Source organism: Alnus glutinosa, chromosome 1 (genome assembly GCF_958979055.1).
Source record: "Alnus glutinosa chromosome 1, dhAlnGlut1.1, whole genome shotgun sequence".
Taxonomy (NCBI): domain Eukaryota; kingdom Viridiplantae; phylum Streptophyta; class Magnoliopsida; order Fagales; family Betulaceae; genus Alnus; species Alnus glutinosa.
In genome coordinates this window covers 36,415,194-36,436,452 of record NC_084886.1, presented here as the reverse complement: position 1 = coordinate 36,436,452, position 21,259 = coordinate 36,415,194, and the positions used below count along the sequence as shown (strand labels likewise).

Sequence of the window (21,259 nt, the reverse complement as noted above, 5' to 3'; positions counted from 1 at the left end):
TTTTTTCAAAAAAAAATTAATTAATTAATAAGAAGGGCATATTAGTATTTTTATATTATTTTTTGTTATTTATTTAAGGAAGAAATGAGGAAAAAATTGACAAGAGTCTTCCTAAAATTAGGTCTTAAATTGGCCAAATTAAAGAAATTTCTTATAAATCGGTTTGTAAAAAATATTATACAGCTCACATACAAGATTGACATGTATCCATTTGCATGTGAGAAACACATGTTTTTAATAGCGTGTACTTCTCAAATGCTTTTTTAATAGCATTAATAAAAAAAATGTGTTTCTCGCATGTTTAAAAGACACATGTCACTCTTATATGTGAATTGTATGTAATTTCTTATAAACCGATTTATAGGAAATTTCTGTCCAATTGAAAATTATAGTTTAAAACATAAAAATCACAAAAGTACAAAGGGTTCTAAAAAAATTTCCCTTATTTTTTCCTCATTTAAAGTCTATTATTATTGTGAGTTACCCTTAAAACCGCTAATCGTCCCGCCATAGGTGGTTAGAGGTTTTTTCTAACCGCCTACACAAGCGGTTATGCAGTTAGCAGTTATTATCGGTTAACCGTTATTAGGCGGTTAGTAACCACCCGTATATACACCTGGAGGTAAAACCAAATGAGAAATGATCCCTACACTCATTTCTTACAACAGCCCCACAACAAGCTAACGTGGCTGATAATATTTTATTATTTTTTTTTGTTTTGTTTTGTTTTTTTTTTGTAAAAAAATAATAAAATATTACCAGCCACATCAGCTTGTTGTGGGGCTGTTGTGAGAAATGAGTGTAGGGATCATTTTTCAAACCAAATTTTATTTTCAATAAATTAATTTAACTTCTATAAAAATGAGTAATGTTGGATATTATAATTTTATTCCACAAGTATTTCACAGTGTTGATGTGGTAGTTCCAACCAATTCTTGGATCAATCTTTCTTTCTTCTTCTTTTTTCTTTTCTTTTTATTTTTTTATTTTTTTTATTTTTTAATTAATTTTTATATTTTTTAAAATCAAATGGCTTGTTGAGACTGCTTAATGCTTAGAGAATAATTAGGGTGTACAAGTGGATATTCGCGCGGTTATTTGTAATATCCGCACCCGCATTCGTAAAATGCAGATATCACTTTTAGATATTACATCTACATAATTTTTTACTACCTACATTCGTGGTTATTGCGGTTAGAGATATGTTAGCTGCACAACAATTTTGCACAACAATGCTATTTTTATTTTATTTTTTAAAACAAATTCTGGACATGTTGGCATTATTGTGCAATTGTTGTGTAAGAGTTGTGCAAATAACACATCTCTTGCGGTTATTGAGTGTGGTTATCATCCGCTATCTGCAAATAGGTAATGGGCCTATTTTAAACACTTTTAAAAATAATTTTAATTGATTTTTAGTCTTTTAAGCTTGTTTTGAAATATAATGAAACACCAAAAATATATAGAACCGAGAAAAAAAAGAGAATGATGGATATGATTTCAAAATATTAAGGTAATCAATGCTAACAAGAAACACTCATATTTTTTTTTTATCCATGATTTAATGAGTATAACAATCAAGCCAACAACCATAAAAGAAACATAAATTAAAAATCCAACATAAAAAAAAAAAATTAATATTACAACTTCATAACATAAAAAACATAAATTGTCTAAATATTACACATTCATAAGTAAAAAATATAGGACAGAAATTTCCTACAAATCGATTCGTAGGAAATTTTCTATAACCCACAATAAGATTGACATATGTATCTTGACATGTGAAAATACATATTATTTTTTTTTTTGAAGGGAGAAACATATATTGTTTTAGTAGCATGTACTTCTCACATGTTTTTTTAATAGCATTAATTTAAAAATATGTGTTTCTTATATGCTTAAAGGACACATGTCATTTTTATATGTAGATTGTAAAAAATTTCATGCAAATCGGTTTGTAAAAAATTTCTATCAAAAAAAAGAAGAAGATATAAATGGTATGCAAATGCGGTTATTCTCCACATCTACATAACCTAAAATAGCTATCACATGTCAGTGGATAGAGGATAGCGGATGCGGTCGGTTAATATTTGCCCGTATGTACGCCCCTAATAAATATTGTTGGATAGTTGTGACATAAAAATATGGTATATAAAATTGCTTGTTTAAAAATATATGCAAAACAAATAATTTTGTTATTTTTTTTTCACTCAAGGAATTAACTTAATTTTTATAAAAACTGAAAAAATATAAAAAATTGTTAAAATTGAAAAAGCATACCAGAAAAGGAAACGTTAAATTCCACGGGCATAGCTCAGAAAAATAAAAGTAAAATGGATATTTTGCTACAGCGGCAGCGGGTAGCCCATTTGAATCGACCCACTTACCGTTTCTGCATAGAAAGTTAGACGTAGTGACAGGTTAAATAAGACTCAAAAAGGAGATTAACAAAAAATAATCATAGCCAAAGAAGAAGAAGAAGAAGAAGAATGATGCCCAAATGCTCTGTTCCATCCAAAGAGGTTCAGCTCTTTCAGAGTTTGAATGGACTTCAACAACTCGCCGAAACCCGTCATTTCAAGGTACCCCATTTTATTATTTTTAGGCCACTTTTTTTTTTTTTTTTTTTTTTTTTTTTTCATGGGTGAAAAGTTCCCATGGAATTGTTTTCCAGCAAAACAGAGCCTTTGAGTGTGAATTTTGTTTCTTCATCGGGTTATTGAATTTCGTTACTTTGTCGGGTTATTCTGCTGAAGGGTTAACTTTTTATGGAAACAGTTAAAAGTTAAGTTATGGGAGGTACCCCATTTGATGAGTTTATAATATATTTGTGAATTTTGAGGTATTCATTTGTTGAATATGCTTTATTATCATGATTCATGATCATCTTTACCGTTTGTTGTGATTCTTCCTTGGTGGCTAAACGTTGAAATAAAGGCCAGTTGAAGCTATCCAGACTAGCAATATTCATTCATGTTGGTATTACATATATGCATGCAAAAATATGTGTGTGTGTGTGTTTGTGTGTGTGTGCACATATGCATTGGTTAATACATGTATCTCTATGTATACTTCTTCGTATGTACATATGTACATGTTCATGTTCATGTTCTATGAAGAAATATCAGTTACTAGCAGTTTTGTGACTTGTTTGCAGGCATGGTTTTTAGATCAATTTGGAGTCCTTCATGATGGCAAACAACCTTATCCGGGAGCAATTTTGACATGTATGTTTTTTTTTTCACCTGCTAGTGTCTGGTATTTACCATGATGTTGTAATCTCGGTTTGGGGATTTGATAATGTTAATGGGTGTATAATTTCCTTCTTGTTTAATCGCAAGAAAGCAGGCAATAATTTCATTGTTTTATTATAGTAGAAAAGCTAGCAAGGACCGGTAGCAAGATGGTGATAATAAGTAATTCCTCAAGACGTGCGTCAACCACCATTGACAAGATGAAGAGCCTTGGATTTGATACCTCTCTTTTTGTAGGAGCCATTACTAGTGGAGAATTGACACATCAATACTTGCAAAGGTTTACATTTAAGATTGCCATTCAATATACTTGCCCTTTTTCATGATGGAAACGTTAGTACCTTTCACACGTTGCCTTTTCTCAAGTAATATAGATATACTACATTAATTTCTATTTGTTTCTGATCCAATATGGTACGTGTAGTCCTTCTGAGTTCTGAACACTGAAACTTATAATATCACAATACACAATGGATTGTTATGCATCCTTACCGTGTTGATTGACTTATTTACTTTATGCTTTGGTTTGAAGTTCATTTTATATATGGATTTTTAACTTCTCCTTACATTCTGATCCATTTGTTGTATTCAATTGTACAGGGCAGATACTGTTGTTTCTTAATTCTTTTGGCATGTTATGCTAATGTATATCAACTGGAGGCCTGACCAGTTAATATGAGGACATGATTCTTTTTTTAACAAGGCTAAACATCATACTTGTGTCAAAGTTCTTGTAATGTCTATTTTAGCCATCAAGGCAATCCTACCAATTGCCTAGGAGCTTGGTTGATGCAGGGCAGTGGTATTGCATCAAACATTTTTGAAATTCCATGTGACTTCTGTTGGAGCAATCAATTTTTTTTTTTTTTAATAAATGAAGCTGTTGACAACTGGAGATGAAAATATTGATGCTGGCCAGAATATGCTTTATTAGATCTATATGAGACAGAATTTCTTTTAATATTTTGCCCTTGAGTCAGATTTATTTGCATTACATGATATGCTGCTCTAATTGGAGTTACTGCAGTAGCATGATTAGCAAATATTGCTTCATATATAAATTATGATTCTGAAATCTCTGTTTATGGAAGTGAAAGACAATTTGACTCAATATAACCATATAACCCTAGTTCTTGGGTTTTTATGCATGAATCCTTTGATTGTCAGCTAAATCCAGGGCCATGTCCTTTGTTAAATCAGATGCCATTATGTTTTTTATTTTTATTTTTTTTTTCCTCATTGCCTAAATCCTCTATATCGTCTTCCTATTTTCTTGCAATATCTTCAACTTGAATCAAACAACTCCTTATTCTATTCATGAATTTTTAAGGTCTTTTTGGTCCACGGTCAAATCATCTTAGGAAACTTGTTCTCAATTCATCTGCAATAGATCCTATCTCTAGCTGCTAATGCATTAACTTCTTCCTTTATATTTTTTGTACTAGTCTTTCCCATAACTTATTTAATAATGCATGAAGGTGAAGTGATCTATGATTTTGATTTTCTAGGTACATTTGGTGTACATATCCACATTATATAGTGACTAACCGTGTTGCAAATTGTGCTTTTTCCAAAAACTCTATTATACTAGAGTGGTTCTGCTTATCTCTTTGTGGATGTGCTTTAAATAGGAAAGATGATGCTTGGTTTGCAGCACTTGGAAGATCTTGCATCCATATGACTTGGAGTGACCGGGGTGCTATATCACTCGAGGTATGGTAAAAGTGCAAGTATTATGGTGATCATTTTTCTTCTATCCTTTTCCTTTATTGAAACCCTACCATTTTTGGAGTATTTTGGTACTTCCTCTCTCTCTCTCTAAACATAACCAAGATGTAAAGCATCCTGCTTTTGTCAAGGCTGTTGAAACTCTCTAGTCCCACATCACCAATTTTAAAGGGGAAACATGCTTTTACAGTGCTATGCACTTTGAGAAACTAAAGTATCACTAGATTCCTGCTGGTGAAAGCTGAATGTAGCAGCCTGGTTACGATGAATACTCTCTTGTCTGATCCACTGACAGCGTGTCACCAAATGGAGGCATTCAGTAGAATTTATGGAATTAGATAACACTCATCTTCATAGGATCCTACGATTATTGTCTTCTTATTTTATAATTACACTAAAATAAAATTTTGTGATGGGTTTCATTTGGGAGACAAACAGAACCCAGGAAATTGATTTATCTGAAGGATCATTGTACTAAATAAATAACAATCCCTGTGTCCCAATTTCATGGTTCGTCTTTGTAATTCTGACTTTTTTTGACAAAGCATTTAATGCTCTCACATGCAAGATAAAATCACTAATTTCCTAAATTAGCCATCAATTTTCATTTCTATATGGTTTTTATCTCAAGCGAGGTTAATATCAGAAAACTAGAAAATATAGTACTGTTTTTGGCTACTTGACAAACATTTTGGGACATTCGACAAGGAATACGGGACTAACAATATGGGATGGAGGGAGGAATGTAAATTGTTCATTATAGCCGTGGAATATTTTGTAAAATGATCTGGTTTACAACTTCTTGTTGTAGGGTCTAGGCTTACAAGTTGTAGAGAATGTTGAGGAAGCTGAGTTTATTTTGGCCCATGGAACTGAAGCCTTGGGGCATCCTTCTGGTGCTGCAGTTCCCACGAAACTTGAGGACCTTGAGAAAGTATTAGAGCACTGTGCTACCAAAAGAATTCCAATGGTGGTAGCAAATCCTGATTACGTGACTGTTGAGGCAAGGGCTTTGCGTGTAATGCCTGGTAAAAATGTTTAATTTAGTCTTTTAATTCTTTTAAGCACAGCATCTACAAAATTATGATAAAATACATCATAAAGACAGTGGGATATATAATTCAAGTTCTTACTTGGCCTTGGGACAGTAAAGGCTGGGCTAGGGTTGGAGTAAGTCTTAGGTTAAAATCATTTTTTTTAAAAAAAAAAAAAAAAAATCAATGTGTTAGACTTAAGATGATGCCCTCTGAATTTATTGTGGGTTGCTGTCTCATTGAGAGCAGAAAAATTCTTCTTGGTGGATGGTCTCTCATTTTTTTCAAAGTTATGTAATAGAGGTGGCAGGTTGAAGCATCAGTACAATGTAGTCTACAATATGCTCGAAACTTACTAAATGTCATGGATATGTGGAGGAAGTCTCACTATATGGAGAGCTCCATAAGTAGTAGTTCTCTATTTTGGCATGTGAAATTCTGAGTCTATAGTCTTAGCATGTGTTCACAATTTATTTATTGCGACTTTATGTTCTTTGTTGCCTTCTAAACTTGTTTTCAAATAAGTTAATTTAGTTTCTTTTACAGATATAAATAGACCAAGCTTGATTGTAAGCTTTCTTTTTTAATGTCCACATAGATAATTCCTTGGTTTCTAGAGTACTCTTTATTTTGTTCAATGAAATAAATTTTCTCACTCTGTTGTTCTCAAGCTTCTGAATTTGTAATTTCCGGTTTGGTTGCCTGATAATATGCACAAAAGATTTGTTTATTTCTTTTTTGTCATTATGTTTTATGTGCCAGTCATATTGCTATTTGGAACTACACTGTCACTCTATCCATATTCCCTGGCCTCTCTTTAACTGCATTCAGGAGGCAGAAAGGGTTTTTATTTTTATTGTTTTTGTAACTGCATTCTGGAGGCAGAAAGGGCATAGAAATTTTCTTGTTTGGTTTCAAAAGTAAGAACTTCAGAGTTCCAAGTTCATAAATCGTTTTTTAAATTTTAATGTTGCATGAAGCTCTTTATTAGTTTTATCAATCGTAACATCCTTAGTTTGTGCACATCAAAATCACTAAGTCATCTCATCTTTGAGATATCTGAATTGTAAAAATCTCAAATCCCACGATATTTGTAGACTATTGCAGGTGATGCGTCTCATGCCTCTCAATAATCTATGATGCTCCTGGAGACATCCTTGATGCTGTTAGTGCTCCTTAGAATCCCCATAAGCAGTTTAACCCTTTGTGAATTGTATCTAATTACTGTTTAGAAGTCAACTTGGATTGCATGGTTTTGTTACTAACTTCTTTAAAATGCTAGTCAGTTGCACATAAAATTGCATCTCTGTAATTTCCTCTAGTTTTCGGAGTTTTTTGGCTTTACGTTTTGATGACGAAAATAATTTAATGTCATTAGGTGCTCTGGCAGCCAAATATGAGAAGCTTGGGGGTGAAGTGAAATGGATGGGCAAGCCTGATAAGGTGATGGAGTCACATTGTTCTTGTCTTAATCTTCATCATTGTCACCATCATTCACGATACACATTGCATTTTCATGTGCTCTCCAGGCATTCACAGTTATGTAAGCCAGAATGCCCGTACAAATGATTAAACAAGAAAATTTCCTTACTCCAGAAATTTCAAGTTTCAAGTTAGAGCATATTGTTCTTAGATGTTGTTGTAGCAAAAAATTGTAATGCACATTTGACTTGTATAGATTAATTAATAAATTGCAATGCTTATTACAAACAATCAGCTATTTCTATCTCATAACTTCGAAGCCAATACAACAGTCGAGATTGTAAATAGCATGAAAGCATATCTGAATTTTCCTCACATCGTATTTTCAGTCATTGCTAATTGTTTCTTTAAACTTCTCACGCAAACTTTGGTTTGAGGTGGTTTCCATCTTATTTCACAGATTCTTACCTAGCACATGTGAAATAATTCCCTGAAACTTCTTTTGCCCTTAATTTATCGCTACGATTAACTGTTGGCCACATGGATGGCAACAACCAATCAGTTTTGAGAGGTGATATTTAATCAAGGTTTAACTTGATCTTGCTGTCTGTTCTATTTTGTTCTAATAGTCCCACATGATGTTATCAATTGGTTTTTTGTGATTGCATGCTTTTGTGATATTTAAACTTTGATATAGGAGTTGTAAATTCTGAAAGGTGGGATATGATTTATGTTTTGTGTTTCTCTCTTGATTAAAGTGTTGTTCCCTATTATCCTAGTGTTCGACATTGTATTTTCTTCTGTTACATACACACATCCTTTTTGCATGCTCCCCTGACTCTAATATTATACCTTTTGACAATTGTATCAGATAATCTACAAAGCAGCTATGGAAATGGCTGGTGTGGATTCCTCTGATTCTATTGCTGTCGGTGATTCTCTCCACCATGACATCAAGGGTGCAAATGAAGCTGGAATCCAATCAGTTTTTACTACTGGTGGAATCCATGCAACAGAACTTGGAGTTGGTAAATTTGGAGAAGCTGCAGATTTATCTTCTGTGCAAGTTCTTGCATCTAAATATGATGCTTATCCCTCATATGTGTTACCTGCGTTTACATGGTAAAATTTCGTTTAGGTAAGCACTCTGAATTCCTGCTAAACATTATAGGCAGATTAAGATATTGAGGAGTTCTGATATTGATAGCAAATTCTAACTTTTTATCCATGCATGTTTCACTTTAGGACATTTACTTTTTCTCATGTTCTTGTTTTAATAGAGATCAAGTAATTATGTTCTGAAATTGGTTTTTGAAGGGGGCAGGTCATTCTACTTTTTGTGGCAGGACCATTTTGGTGGGGTTGAAAGTCACACTATTTTATCGCTTCAATTTCAGTTCTGCTGCATTACTGATGTTATTCTGATGAAATTATTTCTTTACCCCCATAAGTGACATAAAAATATAAAAAAAAAATGTTTTCATCAATAATTGTAACTTTGATTGTATGTTCATGCCAGTCTAGAATGGACACGTTTGGCCTATTTTCCTTGTTGCTTGGTTTACAGGGTTCATTCTCAGTCATAAGAAATTCTGTGGAATCAAATCCAACTTACTACACATTTAAGAGTATGATCATATTATGGTTGTTTCTGTTTTTGTTTGTTTGTTTGTTTTTTTTTTTTTTAAGGCCGGGTTCATATTATGCTGTGCTTCAAAAACTACCACTGATGTACAACGGTTTGATGCCACTCTCTATTACTGCTGAATTTCTGGGTTTACCCATGTTTGAAAGTGTTTAAGGCCACATGAGCATGGAAAGAAATCTTGTTGAGCTGGCATTTGGAACTCAACTATAACTTGTTAAAGAACGTGGTTATTACTAACCGAAACTACCAATGGATGGGTGAGATTTTTGTATGTAGTTTTTCCATTGGGGTTTACTCGATTGGGCTGAAGATACCATATGAAATGTGACTTGATTTGGAGCATCTTCAACTTTTTAAAGCAAACATCAGCATCTTATCATTTTTAAGGGGAATCAGATTCACATTCCCTATGCTTTCTGTTAATCATGATTTCAAATAGAAGAAAATGTATTAGAGGATGAGCTGATTTTCTTGAGAATGACAGCTAGTACTAGGACACCTATTCTGAACACCTCATCTAAGTTTTCTTCTTGAATAGTACAACAGACTCTTACATAATGACTTTGTGAAGATATCAGCAAGTTGGTCTCTTTAAGTTTACAAATGGCATGGCTTCATCTTCACTCAGTATCTTGTCTCGCACGAAGTGAGAGTAAGCCTCAATGTGCTTGGCCCTCTCATTGAATACAAGATTAGAGGCAATGTACAGAGGATCTTGGATTATCCTTATCCAGATAAGGAAATAGCCAACAACCGCAACCAAATCGGGGTCCTCTTCCTCCTAGAGAAGCCACCAATCACGGCTTTAGGCGGTGACGGCGACGACGACCACCATAGAACTTGCTGGAAGGACCATTTGACATTGTTGAACACCACATACTTCGCCAAAGACCAGAGAAATCAAAAGAAAACACCACAAAAGCCACTAAATACACCACAATGTCTTCAAAACTCATCGGAAATTTGTCGAAGACAATCAAACCTTTCCGGCGTCAACCACAATGATAACAACAGAGCCAACTGACTATTAAAACACCAAAAAACAATCATCAGTGACCGTCGTAGAATACCAGAGCTATCAGAAGACCATCATCGACTAGGGGTGAAAAGACGGTTACAGTTGGTGGTTATTGACTAAAACTGCCAAATGTAACTTCCTAAGGAGGTTGATGACATTTAATAACCGTCACTGCACTGCCTTAGGTGGTTAACGGTTATTTTATAGCCGCCGACTGTAAACTCTTTTTAAGGTTATGCCTTTTTTTTTTTTTGTTGCCTTTTTATCCTTTCTGGGCCTTTTTTGGCTTGAAAACTCATGTTTTAAAAGGCTTGACAAAAACTAAATAAATGTTCCCTTCAAAAATACATTACACCAAACTAAATAAAGCTAATAGATGATTCACTTCACAATAACATTAACTCAAATCAGCAAGGAATATTACAAATATCTTTACAAACATTAGTTGTTTGTAATTCATACATAAGTAGCTTACCAGAGCATATAAAAGAAAATTCACAACATAAAAAAATTCACAATCCAAGACAAACATATCCATAGTCCACGCATTTAGCATATAAATGAAAATTCAAGCAATCAAACCCAACAAAAACACTAACATATCTTCCATTTCCACTCAAATCGATTCAAAGCAATAAAGTTTACTAGAGAAAACCAAATAACAATAAAAATAGTTCAAAAACATAAAAAAATATTAAAAACACAATCAAAAGATGATAATCCAACGAGCTTTAGAACAAATCCAACACCACTCCCCATTTGGTCTTCTAGCAAAATCTTGTGCGGATAACAAGAAGAAAGTGTATAAACTTAACATATTAATATCAATGTACGAGCATGTACAAATCACAAATGTGCTTGATACAATTGTATTGTAATTAAAATATAATATCGATTCAAAAAATGATAACCTTCTCTAGGCAAAAGATGATTCAATCATTGAATTTGAAGGTTGATTGTGAAGCACATCCACAATAGAATAAGTTTCAGTTAAATAAATAAATAGGGAAAAAATACAAAATCAGTCCATGTGGTTGGCTTAAATTATAAATCGCTCATTGTCGTTTCATATTGAATTCAAAGGTTCTTGAGGTATGCCAAAAAAACAATTTAGTCATTGAAATCAAATTCCGTTAAAACATTTGACGAATTCTGTTAGTTGCCACGTCAACGCCAATGAAATGATGACATATGTTATTTTTAATAAAAAAATAAATATATAAAACTATTTTTTTTTTTTTAAAGGAAAAAGTAAAGATATGGCTTAAAAGGCTTATTGTATCCACAAAATGTACTTATGTTTCCCACGAAAGAGGAAGTAGTGTAGTTGCATTTTGTTTCATTTTAATTTCAGTTTTGGATTGCTAAGAGACTAGCAATATGTAAGTTTGGGAGTGTGATAAGCGTTGAGTGTTGCACATTCAAATTCTTTAACTTGCATATGTTAATCCTTTAGCTTCTTTATAATATAATGTTTTGTGTTTTAATCATTTTCAGGTTTCTAAAGAAAAATAAAAGTAAAATCCATTAGTTTTGAGCTTAAAAGATAATTTCAGCATTCTGCAAGGCATGCGCTCGAGCGCACACTAGAAGGGCTCGAGTGCACATCCACACGATCGAGCGTAGGAATCCAACTAGAGGTCAGTAGCCAACATGGTGCGCTCGAGCACACCAAAGTGGGATCGAGTGCATTCAAGGACGCTAGAACAGATAGTGTGGCAAACACCAAAAAATGAAAGAGATTTAGGTTTCCCACTTTGAATGGATGGTTTGGATTTCACAAAATTGAGTAGGATTTACCTTGTACTCTATAAATGCATCTGATACTCGTTCAAAAGATGGATGTCGCATTACATAATAGAAATCAAAAGGATATTGACGGTAAGTTTTGGAGGACAGGGCAAAACGTTGGTAGCAGCTTCTTGTGATGGATTTCTCTTCAACGAAGGCGATTTACAGCACCTCTATGAGTGACTAATTTATTCATAGGGTATTGATGTTACCTTTTTTGATTATGATGGTGTATTGTGTTTTTACTTTAGAAATTTTATGAACATGAGTTAATCAGTGATGGTTGTTTAACCTAGAGATTAATAAATAATTGTGTTTGAACGTCTACATTCAATTTTGATAAACCTCTTGTCTTGTCTTAGAAAGTTACTTGCCTCTATTGAAATCAACATTCGTATTTTCTGTGACTATACAAATGTTGGTTTTACAATGGTTTTAGTTGACATGAAGTTAATAGGGTTTGATACGCCATGCCTAGGAATGATGAATTGCTCTACACCCTTAGTTAGTTTAATTTAAGCAAGCAATTCATACTTGCCGAAAGATGGGTGTTGCTTATCTATTGATTGCGTGTATGCTAATTAAGAGATTTGATAGCTCATACCTAGGGAAGACGAATTGTACAACATCAAAGTGGTTAGGTGGACGATCCGTGCCTACCGAAGGTGTGTTATTCTTATTTCTTAATAAAAGTATTTTCTTGACGACATCGTTGTGAAATTCTCATGTTAAATACAGTTTACTATCATTATGAGGTTAGTGGTAAAGTGAATTCCATTTAACATCTCCGTCTTATTTAACTCTTGTTTTTTATGTTCTTATTTAGTTTCAATTGCAAAACAAAACAAAATCATCTTTTTCTGAATTTGATTGGAATTAATCTTGATCACTTACCGACCAAACCTTGCAATCTTTGAGGTTCGACACCCTCACATAGACCTATTCTACAAGAATTCGTTCTATTACGGGTGATAATTTTACTATTGATACATTCACTATCGCCACATCAGTGTAGAATTCCTCAAGGGCGTAACGGGATAATTTATGATAAGTTCTTAGAGAAAAACCACAAGTGATAAACGATAAGTACATCCTAAACAAATTAGATTAAGCTCAATAGGTAACATGATAAATCCTGCTACACGATAATTCCCTTATGTTTCATGGCATGCGTGTGATGTGATAACACCTAACGAGTAGTAGGTGTCCTTAACTGCAGCAACTTTTGTCCCTTAGCACTTTGATCCACGTCCACTCGTGATAAGTTGGTAACTTGCCAACTGAAAAGTTTGTGGTCTCCTGCATAGTCACGACATTTTTGTAGTTTCTTGGATGGGGTCACGATTCTTCTTTAGTTGTAACAGATTGTTTGGATGCCGAGAAAGTGAGGGAAATAGGATGAAGACCAATTCCACCTCTAGTTTTTGGTCTTTTAATGTAGTGCATGAATGAAAAATATTGTAAAATTCTTAAGCAATCCTAAAAAATAAATGTCATAATACCTTTTAGAAACCCAATCCTGTTACATTCAAACCATCATTTCCTATTGTTTTCTTTATTATATTACATCAGTATTATATAAATCAAACTATCAACATACACTCAATCAAAATAAACACCACAACGGAGGGGATGAAAATGTCAAAAATATCCAAAAGAAATCACACAAATCGGTTAAATGGCTTCCTTCCAACCCCAGCAGGCAAAGAAACGGTGGAATCCACACTCAAATTCCCAATGGATTGAAGTGACTGGTTCTTGTCTAACATCCTTTGAGAGCTAGAATCCTTGTTGAAGAACATGGAGCCCTTGTTCCACTTGAAAGACCCAATGCCTTGTGTCAAGGGGAATGAAAGTCGCCTCTTCGACTCGCTGTTTGGAGTCCCCGGAAACCTTTCCTTGGGGTTACTATAAGCTCTTGCTTTTGCTTTGGCTGAAACTGTTGGAGCCATGTAGCTCGGAACGGAAAATGGCGGGCAGCTTACGAGGCTGTCATCGTCCTTTAATGGCAGATCAAAAGGGGAATCAGCTCCACTACCTCTTGCTCTTGAATACTTTGACAAGCCTGCGCTGTTGGCTAGTGAGGTTCTATTTGGAGGAGGGGTTCGAGCCGGTTTTGCCGACGTGAGTATAGTTGATTTTGTGGATTTTGGTGTGGAGATGTCCATACCATCATACCCAAAATGGCGCTGCATGTAGTTGCTTGACTGGGGCCGTGGGCTCGGCTTCAGCTCAGACGGCGGTCTTGGAGGCGTAAGTTGAAAATTCTTCACACCATGGCTTTCGGGAGGATTTGCTGGAGGCACCTGACGTTCCAACCAGTTCCACCACCATGGAAATCCCCCAGATCGGATATCCAATAGAGGCGTTTGACCTGATTTAGGAGTGGTTTTCCACAACTGTTGACATGGAGAGAACAAACATCAAGATATAAAAGTATGAATTTTATTGTAACATGACTCTCTTGAGCTAGTTTTAAGAAGGAAGCAATCCCTCTAAAAGTTGTTCACGGATTAGGTTTAGTAAAATAGGATATTCATGCCCAACGCCAAAGCTTCAGCTCTTAACATCAGTATTTAGAGCTAATCCGTGAACAACTATTAGAGGGATTTGTTTATTCAGAAACAAATATACGTGTAATGATTCTCGAACTCGATGATTCTGAACAAAAATTTTCAAATAATCACTGTCCTTTGGGTTAACTCTACTATGATGGCCTTCAGAAAGTAATAGCACTATGATATTTCTCAACCACATGGATCTACAGGCCCCAATTCCAAACTAAAAGCTCCTAACTATTGATTACTGATAAGATACACGCGCTGGGATCTAGACCATATATGAGAACATGCCCTTAAGATCTTACATAATACAGGAAAAGGTGAATGAAAACCATGACACAGGGAGAAATGAAAATGAAAAGGATTAGGGAAATCATGGTCCTGAAATTACACAAATAAACGACCAGTAAAGTGCACTTGTCGGTGGCCATTCATTATCTGATTGAATGGTCAAATGTGTAAAAAGAGAATACCTGGTGTGAATATGCATAGGCCATGGCTCTTTCTCTCTTGATGACCGCCTCAACCTTTTTCTGCAATCTTGCTTCTCTCTGCTCCTTTGTTAGCAAGCTATCATCCCAGTCATCATTGTTACCTGCCTCAGACTACACCAGTGCTTCAATTGTGAATGTTCTTGTAAAAGAAATCATAGAAATTTAAATAACAGACACAGCACCAAGTGTTTGTTCTTATCCACTTTATACAATCAAATGATCATTTGGCCTATTGGTGAGATTCCAATAGACTAGTTCTTCATTACAATAATACCAAAGTGAAGATCAAGAGATAAGATGCATCACAGAGTCAATCCCAGGTAAATGCACAGACCCAAAGCCATGCTTTTTAAAATGGACAGGGACACAATAATGGACACAGCAGAACGAATTAATTTTTGTAACCCAGATTAGCTCTGTTGAACACTTTGATCAAATCTCAAATGCGCCAACAATGGGCCAAAATGGGGAGTATTATTGGTTGAAAAAAGTTATAGCTACTTAGCTCGACTCAATATCATATCAAACATAGGAGAACTTACTGCTTGGCTCCATTTGCCAAAGGTACTCTCCACTTCTTTATCATTTCTGAATTGAGCTTGATGCCGAGCTTGGTTTTCTAACATCTGGATCCTCCGTGACTGAATCTGTGATTGTACACGCACCAAGAGTTGCATGTACTTCATTGCATTTGCCGTCTGGCGCTTCACATTCTGTCCTCTCACCACTCCTTGTAGCCGCACCAGACCCTTTAATGCTCTAAAGCTTCTCCTTGCCTGTATGACAAGTACCAGTTACGTGAGTTGGGTTTTGGTCTAATGTTGATATGTTCTCAGCCAAAGTGGTCTAGGGGAATCCTTTTTTATTTTTTATTTATTTTTTCTCTCCTGGTAGGAGCTCTAGATCTGTCCTGCATCAGATATAGTCACCCAAACCTAGAGTTGACTCAGATGAGCTTCTATCAATTGCTTCCTCAAGATAACCTCAACATAGTATCAGGGGATGTTTGAGAATCCTATGCTCAAATCAAGGTCGCTATGGAAGTGAAGCTGTGCCTAAAGTTTCAGTTTTGCCTCTGAAAATATTGTGCATTGAACTAGATTCTTTGTGGGAAAACTAGACCAACAATTCTGGCTGAAATACAGTCCGAACATGAAGTTCCTGATTCTAGAGAGAGTGACAGCTTTGCTTTCGGACATATTGCAAACAATTACCTTTAACATATTGCAAACATTCATCTGAATGGTCATTTGTGACCATAGAACGAGCTTACTTAACAAATAAAAATCTTTGAGGGATTAGGCTATCTGTATTGAACCTTGCCTTCATATTGTCATATTTGCTTATTATGTGCTATGACACTACAAGCCCTTGAAAACTGTCTCGAAAATCATCCAATTAACAAGAGAAGATGGACACTTACCATATAACCTCTATAGGCTGCTTGGATCTTAGTAGCTGAAGCATGGTGGTTTCTTAGAGTTGGTTCTGGCCTGCGGCTAATCTCCTTCTGGTGATGAACAAACCGAGGCGACACAGCTCTAGGGGAAGCAACCCTTGGAGAAGCAACCCTAGGAGAGGCAACCCTTGGAGAAGGAGCCCTTGGAGAAGAAACTCTAGGAGGCACAAAAGGGGGTGTTCTTGGTTGCTCAAGAGGCGTGGGTGGCCTAAGAATTACTTGCTCCCTTTCAAAATCCCCAAATATTTTCTCAATGCTGCTTGGCTCTCTGAATAGGGGAATGAACGAATTGGTCTCCGCATGCCTTAGTTTTCCTAACCCCTTCTTCTTCTTTTCTTTTGTGCTTTTCTTCTCTGAGTCCTGCAATGTTATGAAGTAAAATAATGAAGAGAAGTTAAGGTACCGTTAAGTTTGCATTTCAGAAGTATTTTTTTTATGTGGAAGCGAGTGATTTTTGCTCTCTGAATCCAGAAAAAGTACTTTGAAACACTAGAACAGCACAAAAGTTTCAATGAAATGTATTGCTCCAGTGCATATTTGCTATTTATTTTCAGATAAAAGAGTTGTGTAGAACTCAGTGGCTGACTATACAAGAGAAGCAACTCAAAACAAAGAACGAATAGTAATTCAACAATTTAGACCACTTTTTCTGAATTGTGGCTTGGCAACTATGCAACCAGCAGCTTTCTTTCTTCTTTTTATGATGATCTTTTATAATGCCATTTATAACTTAGTAGACTACAAAAATTAAGCATTCTCAGTTGCTTCTGGGCATCCACTGTAGTTGGGATATCAACTTACATTGGCTAGCTTCTCCTTAGAATGGGGACTAAAAACCCTCTTGATTGCAGAAAACCAACTGCCTTTCTTTCCCATGTTCCAGCATTAGCGTTTCTCCCTGTAAAGGAAGATAAAACCAAAAAATTCAGTATATGCAGGTGCAAAGACATTTGCATGCATCTATATGATTTTTTTACGTACTTGTTTATCTATGCATGCATCTTCTTAAAATTATACAATACAGCAAGTGGAAATAAAATCTTTGTGGCTGAAACGAACAAAAGAAAATTAGCTTTAGGATAACATCTAGAACACATGAAAATTGTACCTTTGGTCAATCTAATGGTTGTAGACTGATGCAACCAAATTGGAAATGCAGAGTACAGCTATTCAAGAACTATCCAATAGTTTGTTTTTTTTTTTTGTAAGTAGAACTATCCAATAGTTATACGATCCATAAATGATTGGTTCCTTCTCAAATTTCTCTTTTAAAGCTATTATTCTGAGGTGCTTAGGATCAGTTTAGTCTAATCAACATGAAAAGGAAAAAAGAAATGAAAAAAGAGAGAGATGTTAGATAGCTAGTAGCCTAGTACTGTGAGGTGATTATTATACCTTGAGTCTAACCAACAAGGAAAAACATAGAGACAGACAATATGGAGAGATGGAATGGCTTTCATGACACAAACCTAAAGAATTAGTACGACATTTTCAAGGAACTAGTTCAACGATTGACTTGATATAAGATTGACCATTGATATTGTTATAATATAAATTAAATGATTAAATTCATCCCTTCCTATCAGCGTGGTGATTTAACATATATAAAATATAGGCCGAAAATGTTAAACTGATCAGCAAGAAGGAGGCCACCTACCATGGTTACAGCTCAGGTTTTAACCACCAAAGGGGTATAGAAGAAGTAAAATAGAAACCTTTGATTAAACACCCGGTAACCCAAAAAAAAAAAAAAAATGATGAAAGAAGAAAGTTCTTATACAGACAGAGACAGGGCGGAAAACAGGGGAAAAATCGCAGATTGGGTTCATAGTTTAGTACCATGTAACAGAGACAGACGACCTCCATATTTTTTTGTGAGATATGACAAAACCAATACAAATATTAGCAATATGAATATACAAACAAACACAAACTGCCAAGCACAATTGTCCAGAGACAAAGAAGAAACCTTTTTCTATTATCTTAGTTAAAAGAAGAAATCTTCCACAGGGTTGATTCACTTTCTCTGTATAGGGATCATCTCTCAGAACAGCAAAAAAACCTTTAACCAGACGAAAAACTATTTAAGTATTACTAAACACAACATGAGTACATAGAGGCTTAGAGAGAGAGAGAGAGAGAGAGAGAGAGTGCATATCTTAAGGTGTAAAAGCTGTAATTCTTGTAAAGAAAGCTGATTTTAATATTTTACAGACAACAATTGTCCAAGAAAACAACATCTGACAGTCAGAGGGGAAAAGGGATCCAAAGAAACAAAGGAATTGGTTGGATAAGAGAAACACCTTAAAACTAACATATGGCTTCAAACCTCTGTAACAGAAACTGCCCAACTCCCACAATTCCACTACAATAAATTTCTGCACCAGATCATACATGTTCATTAAATAAATGAACACAAACCAAAATCCCCCAGAATTAAATATGGTTAATTAAGGTAAGTGCAGAGAGCATATGTACCTTAAAAAAGCTGTCTTGAAGGAAAAGGAAGAGCAAGCAGAGAAGGGAGAAAGAGAGAAGAGAGAAGAGAGAAGAGAGAAGAGATCCGTGTCTCTAGCCACCCTCTCCCTTCCTATAACACATACTTGTTTCCCAGAAAGCCTTTATTGTGGGTTGTTTAGCTGTTTCTCTCTCCAGAACTTTGAATTGGGTTCTTGGATGTAAGAATTTACTTTTCCTCCTTTGCCACCTTTCACCTTTTGTGGGATTTATAATTATTTTTGTTTTGGTTTCATGATGATGATGATGAGAAGGAAATAGAGAGAGAGAGAGAGAGAGAGAGAGAGAGAGAGCCGGGTTGCCCACTTTCTCACTCAATGTGCCCCCAACTTCAACTAACTTTACTTCAATGGGAAGACTATCTGGACATCAACTATCCCCCACTGATTAACGGTTAGGTTTGGTACACTGTTTTTCTTTTTCTTTTCTTTTTTTTAATAATTACTATCATCGTCATTATCATCATTATTTTCACCTTGGTAGCTTACCGTCCTCAAAATTCGTTTATGTATTAAAAAAAAAAGCCCCAGTAGATTCTCTTTCTACGCTACGCGCCTCTCGAGGTGGGTGTACCGTATGTGCCAGTAGGCCATTAGGCCATTACTCATCATTTGGAGCACTCGAGCATCTGTTCATAATATGTCCATGCAAATTCTCTTCAAAAGAGAAAATGAGGTTTTTTTTTTTTTTTTTTTTTTTTTTTTTTTTTGCAACGTACAATATTGGTCAACTTAAAAAGAGTTTTGTGGACCAAATAAAATAACTTTCACGAAGCATAAAATAGTTTAAGCTTCTTATCTGAGTTAAAGCGTAAATTATTTTTTATCTTTTTTCCACACCTTCCGACAGGTAATTGTAAGAGGGGTCTTTTATAGGGCTTATTTGTCCAAATAAGCCTCAGGCTGCCCGAACATCTGGCTGGATAGGTAGGCTTCATAAGGACCATTTCACAATCAAAATGAGCAAGCAATTGCACTAGATCTCAATCCCATCTCTAAATACTTTCTATTCTCATACATTCTTTTTTCTGCGGTTCATCTTTGTCGTCTCTGTCTTCCTCACAACTCCTTTAATTATATGAAAATATATATAAAAAAAAAAATATTGAAAGATTTTCGATACGAACTAAACACCATAAAATATTTCTCGGACCATTTTTAAGGTCGTAAAAAAACTGTGAAAAATAGCCATTTTTATCGAAGTTTAAATGTATTGTTTGATGTTATTTACCTCTCTCCTAATTTGAAAATATACTATCATTATCGGTCAATATATGTAAAGTTTAACTAAACATAATTTTTAAGTTGATTTTTTTATATTAATAATGTTATTTTGTGAATAAAAGTTTCATATTTTTTTTGTGATTTTTTGTTGTTTTTGCTAAAAAGATCTAAAAATGACCCGTTCCCCCCACCCCCCCCCCCCCCCCCCCCCCCCAAAAAAAAAAAAAAAAACTATGTATGTCCCACGTGTTCCCAAACGTTCTCGACATTTCTAGACAAGCTTGGACAAAATATAAACCAAAATTGAAGTCCAATTATGACAGAGGGTCCCGATGCGATTCCCAGCCATGGAGCCCACAAAGTTGATCAGAGACCGTAGATTATGTGCTGACACATTAAAACTTCATAGAGGTTAGTAGTTTTCAATGTATTTAATAGCACCAAGGGACTTCAAAAAAAAAAAAAAAAAAAAAAAAAAATAGCACCAATTAATAAAAATACTCGCACTTGCTCTTTTTCAATCAATTATAACCAAGCCCGAATTCTTAACGATGGAGATTCGAACTAGTAATTTTCGCTTCATGATGCGTGATCTTCAATCGATTGAGCTACCCCTTGAGGACTCCCAATCTTTTTCTATTTCTACCTAAATAATAACTGTCTTTATTCTTCTATTTTTATTTAGGGATTAAGATTTTTTAATACTTAAAAATAAATATTAATACACAAAATTTAATCTTAAAATACTAATTAAAATTTAAGAAAAAACTTCACTTAACTTCCAGAACTTCTACCACATTTGCAATTCCTATCTAAATTTTAAAAATTCTTAATTTAATGTATTCATCTATCAATTTATTTATTTATTTATTTTTTTTCAATTTCACAATTCCGTTAAGATTTAACAAAAAATCCTAACAGAGTAGTGCAAAGTGCCCCTCTTTGTCTTTTTTTTTTTTTTTGAAAAAAAAAATATAAGGATTTAAGCGTTAGTTAAAATTTAACAGAATCTAAAAAAATAATACTAACACATGAATCTTTGAAATTCTATATATATAAAACAAAGATATTTTGTAAATTTTAATAGAATTTAACAAAAAATCATAA

At 34.6% G+C, this 21,259-nt stretch overlaps 2 protein-coding genes across 5 annotated transcripts; one reads left to right on the top strand and one right to left on the bottom strand.

Annotated features, from left to right (window-relative positions):
- The first annotated feature begins 2,381 nt into the window (after window positions 1-2,381).
- On the top strand, window positions 2,382-12,191 carry LOC133858826 (uncharacterized). 3 transcript variants are annotated; one of them, XM_062294281.1, is made up of 8 exons: window positions 2,382-2,585; window positions 3,161-3,230; window positions 3,378-3,537; window positions 4,889-4,970; window positions 5,797-6,013; window positions 7,398-7,462; window positions 8,313-8,579; window positions 8,788-9,062. In XM_062294281.1, exons 1-7 carry the CDS (start codon window positions 2,493-2,495, stop codon window positions 8,565-8,567), a joined length of 942 nt encoding a protein of 313 aa, XP_062150265.1. In that variant the 5' UTR covers window positions 2,382-2,492; the 3' UTR covers window positions 8,568-8,579; window positions 8,788-9,062. The 3 variants fall into 3 exon arrangements, with proteins under 3 accessions (XP_062150265.1, XP_062150264.1, XP_062150263.1); XM_062294280.1 differs by lacking the exon at window positions 8,788-9,062 and adding an exon at window positions 11,605-12,191 and having other exon boundaries at window positions 2,383-2,585; XM_062294279.1 differs by having other exon boundaries at window positions 2,385-2,585; window positions 8,759-9,062.
- Window positions 12,192-13,373: 1,182 nt separating this feature from the next.
- On the bottom strand, window positions 13,374-19,206 carry LOC133879604 (protein IQ-DOMAIN 14). 2 transcript variants are annotated; one of them, XM_062318232.1, is made up of 7 exons: window positions 18,891-19,206; window positions 18,716-18,790; window positions 17,214-17,310; window positions 16,377-16,772; window positions 15,496-15,729; window positions 14,933-15,064; window positions 13,374-14,297 (listed from the first exon to the last, which is right to left on the bottom strand). In XM_062318232.1, the coding sequence occupies exons 3-7, from the start codon at window positions 17,286-17,288 to the stop codon at window positions 13,560-13,562; spliced, it is 1,575 nt and encodes a 524-aa protein (XP_062174216.1). In that variant the 5' UTR covers window positions 17,289-17,310; window positions 18,716-18,790; window positions 18,891-19,206; the 3' UTR covers window positions 13,374-13,559. The 2 variants fall into 2 exon arrangements, with proteins under 2 accessions (XP_062174216.1, XP_062174224.1); XM_062318240.1 differs by lacking the exon at window positions 18,716-18,790.
- Between the last annotated feature and the right edge of the window lie 2,053 nt (window positions 19,207-21,259).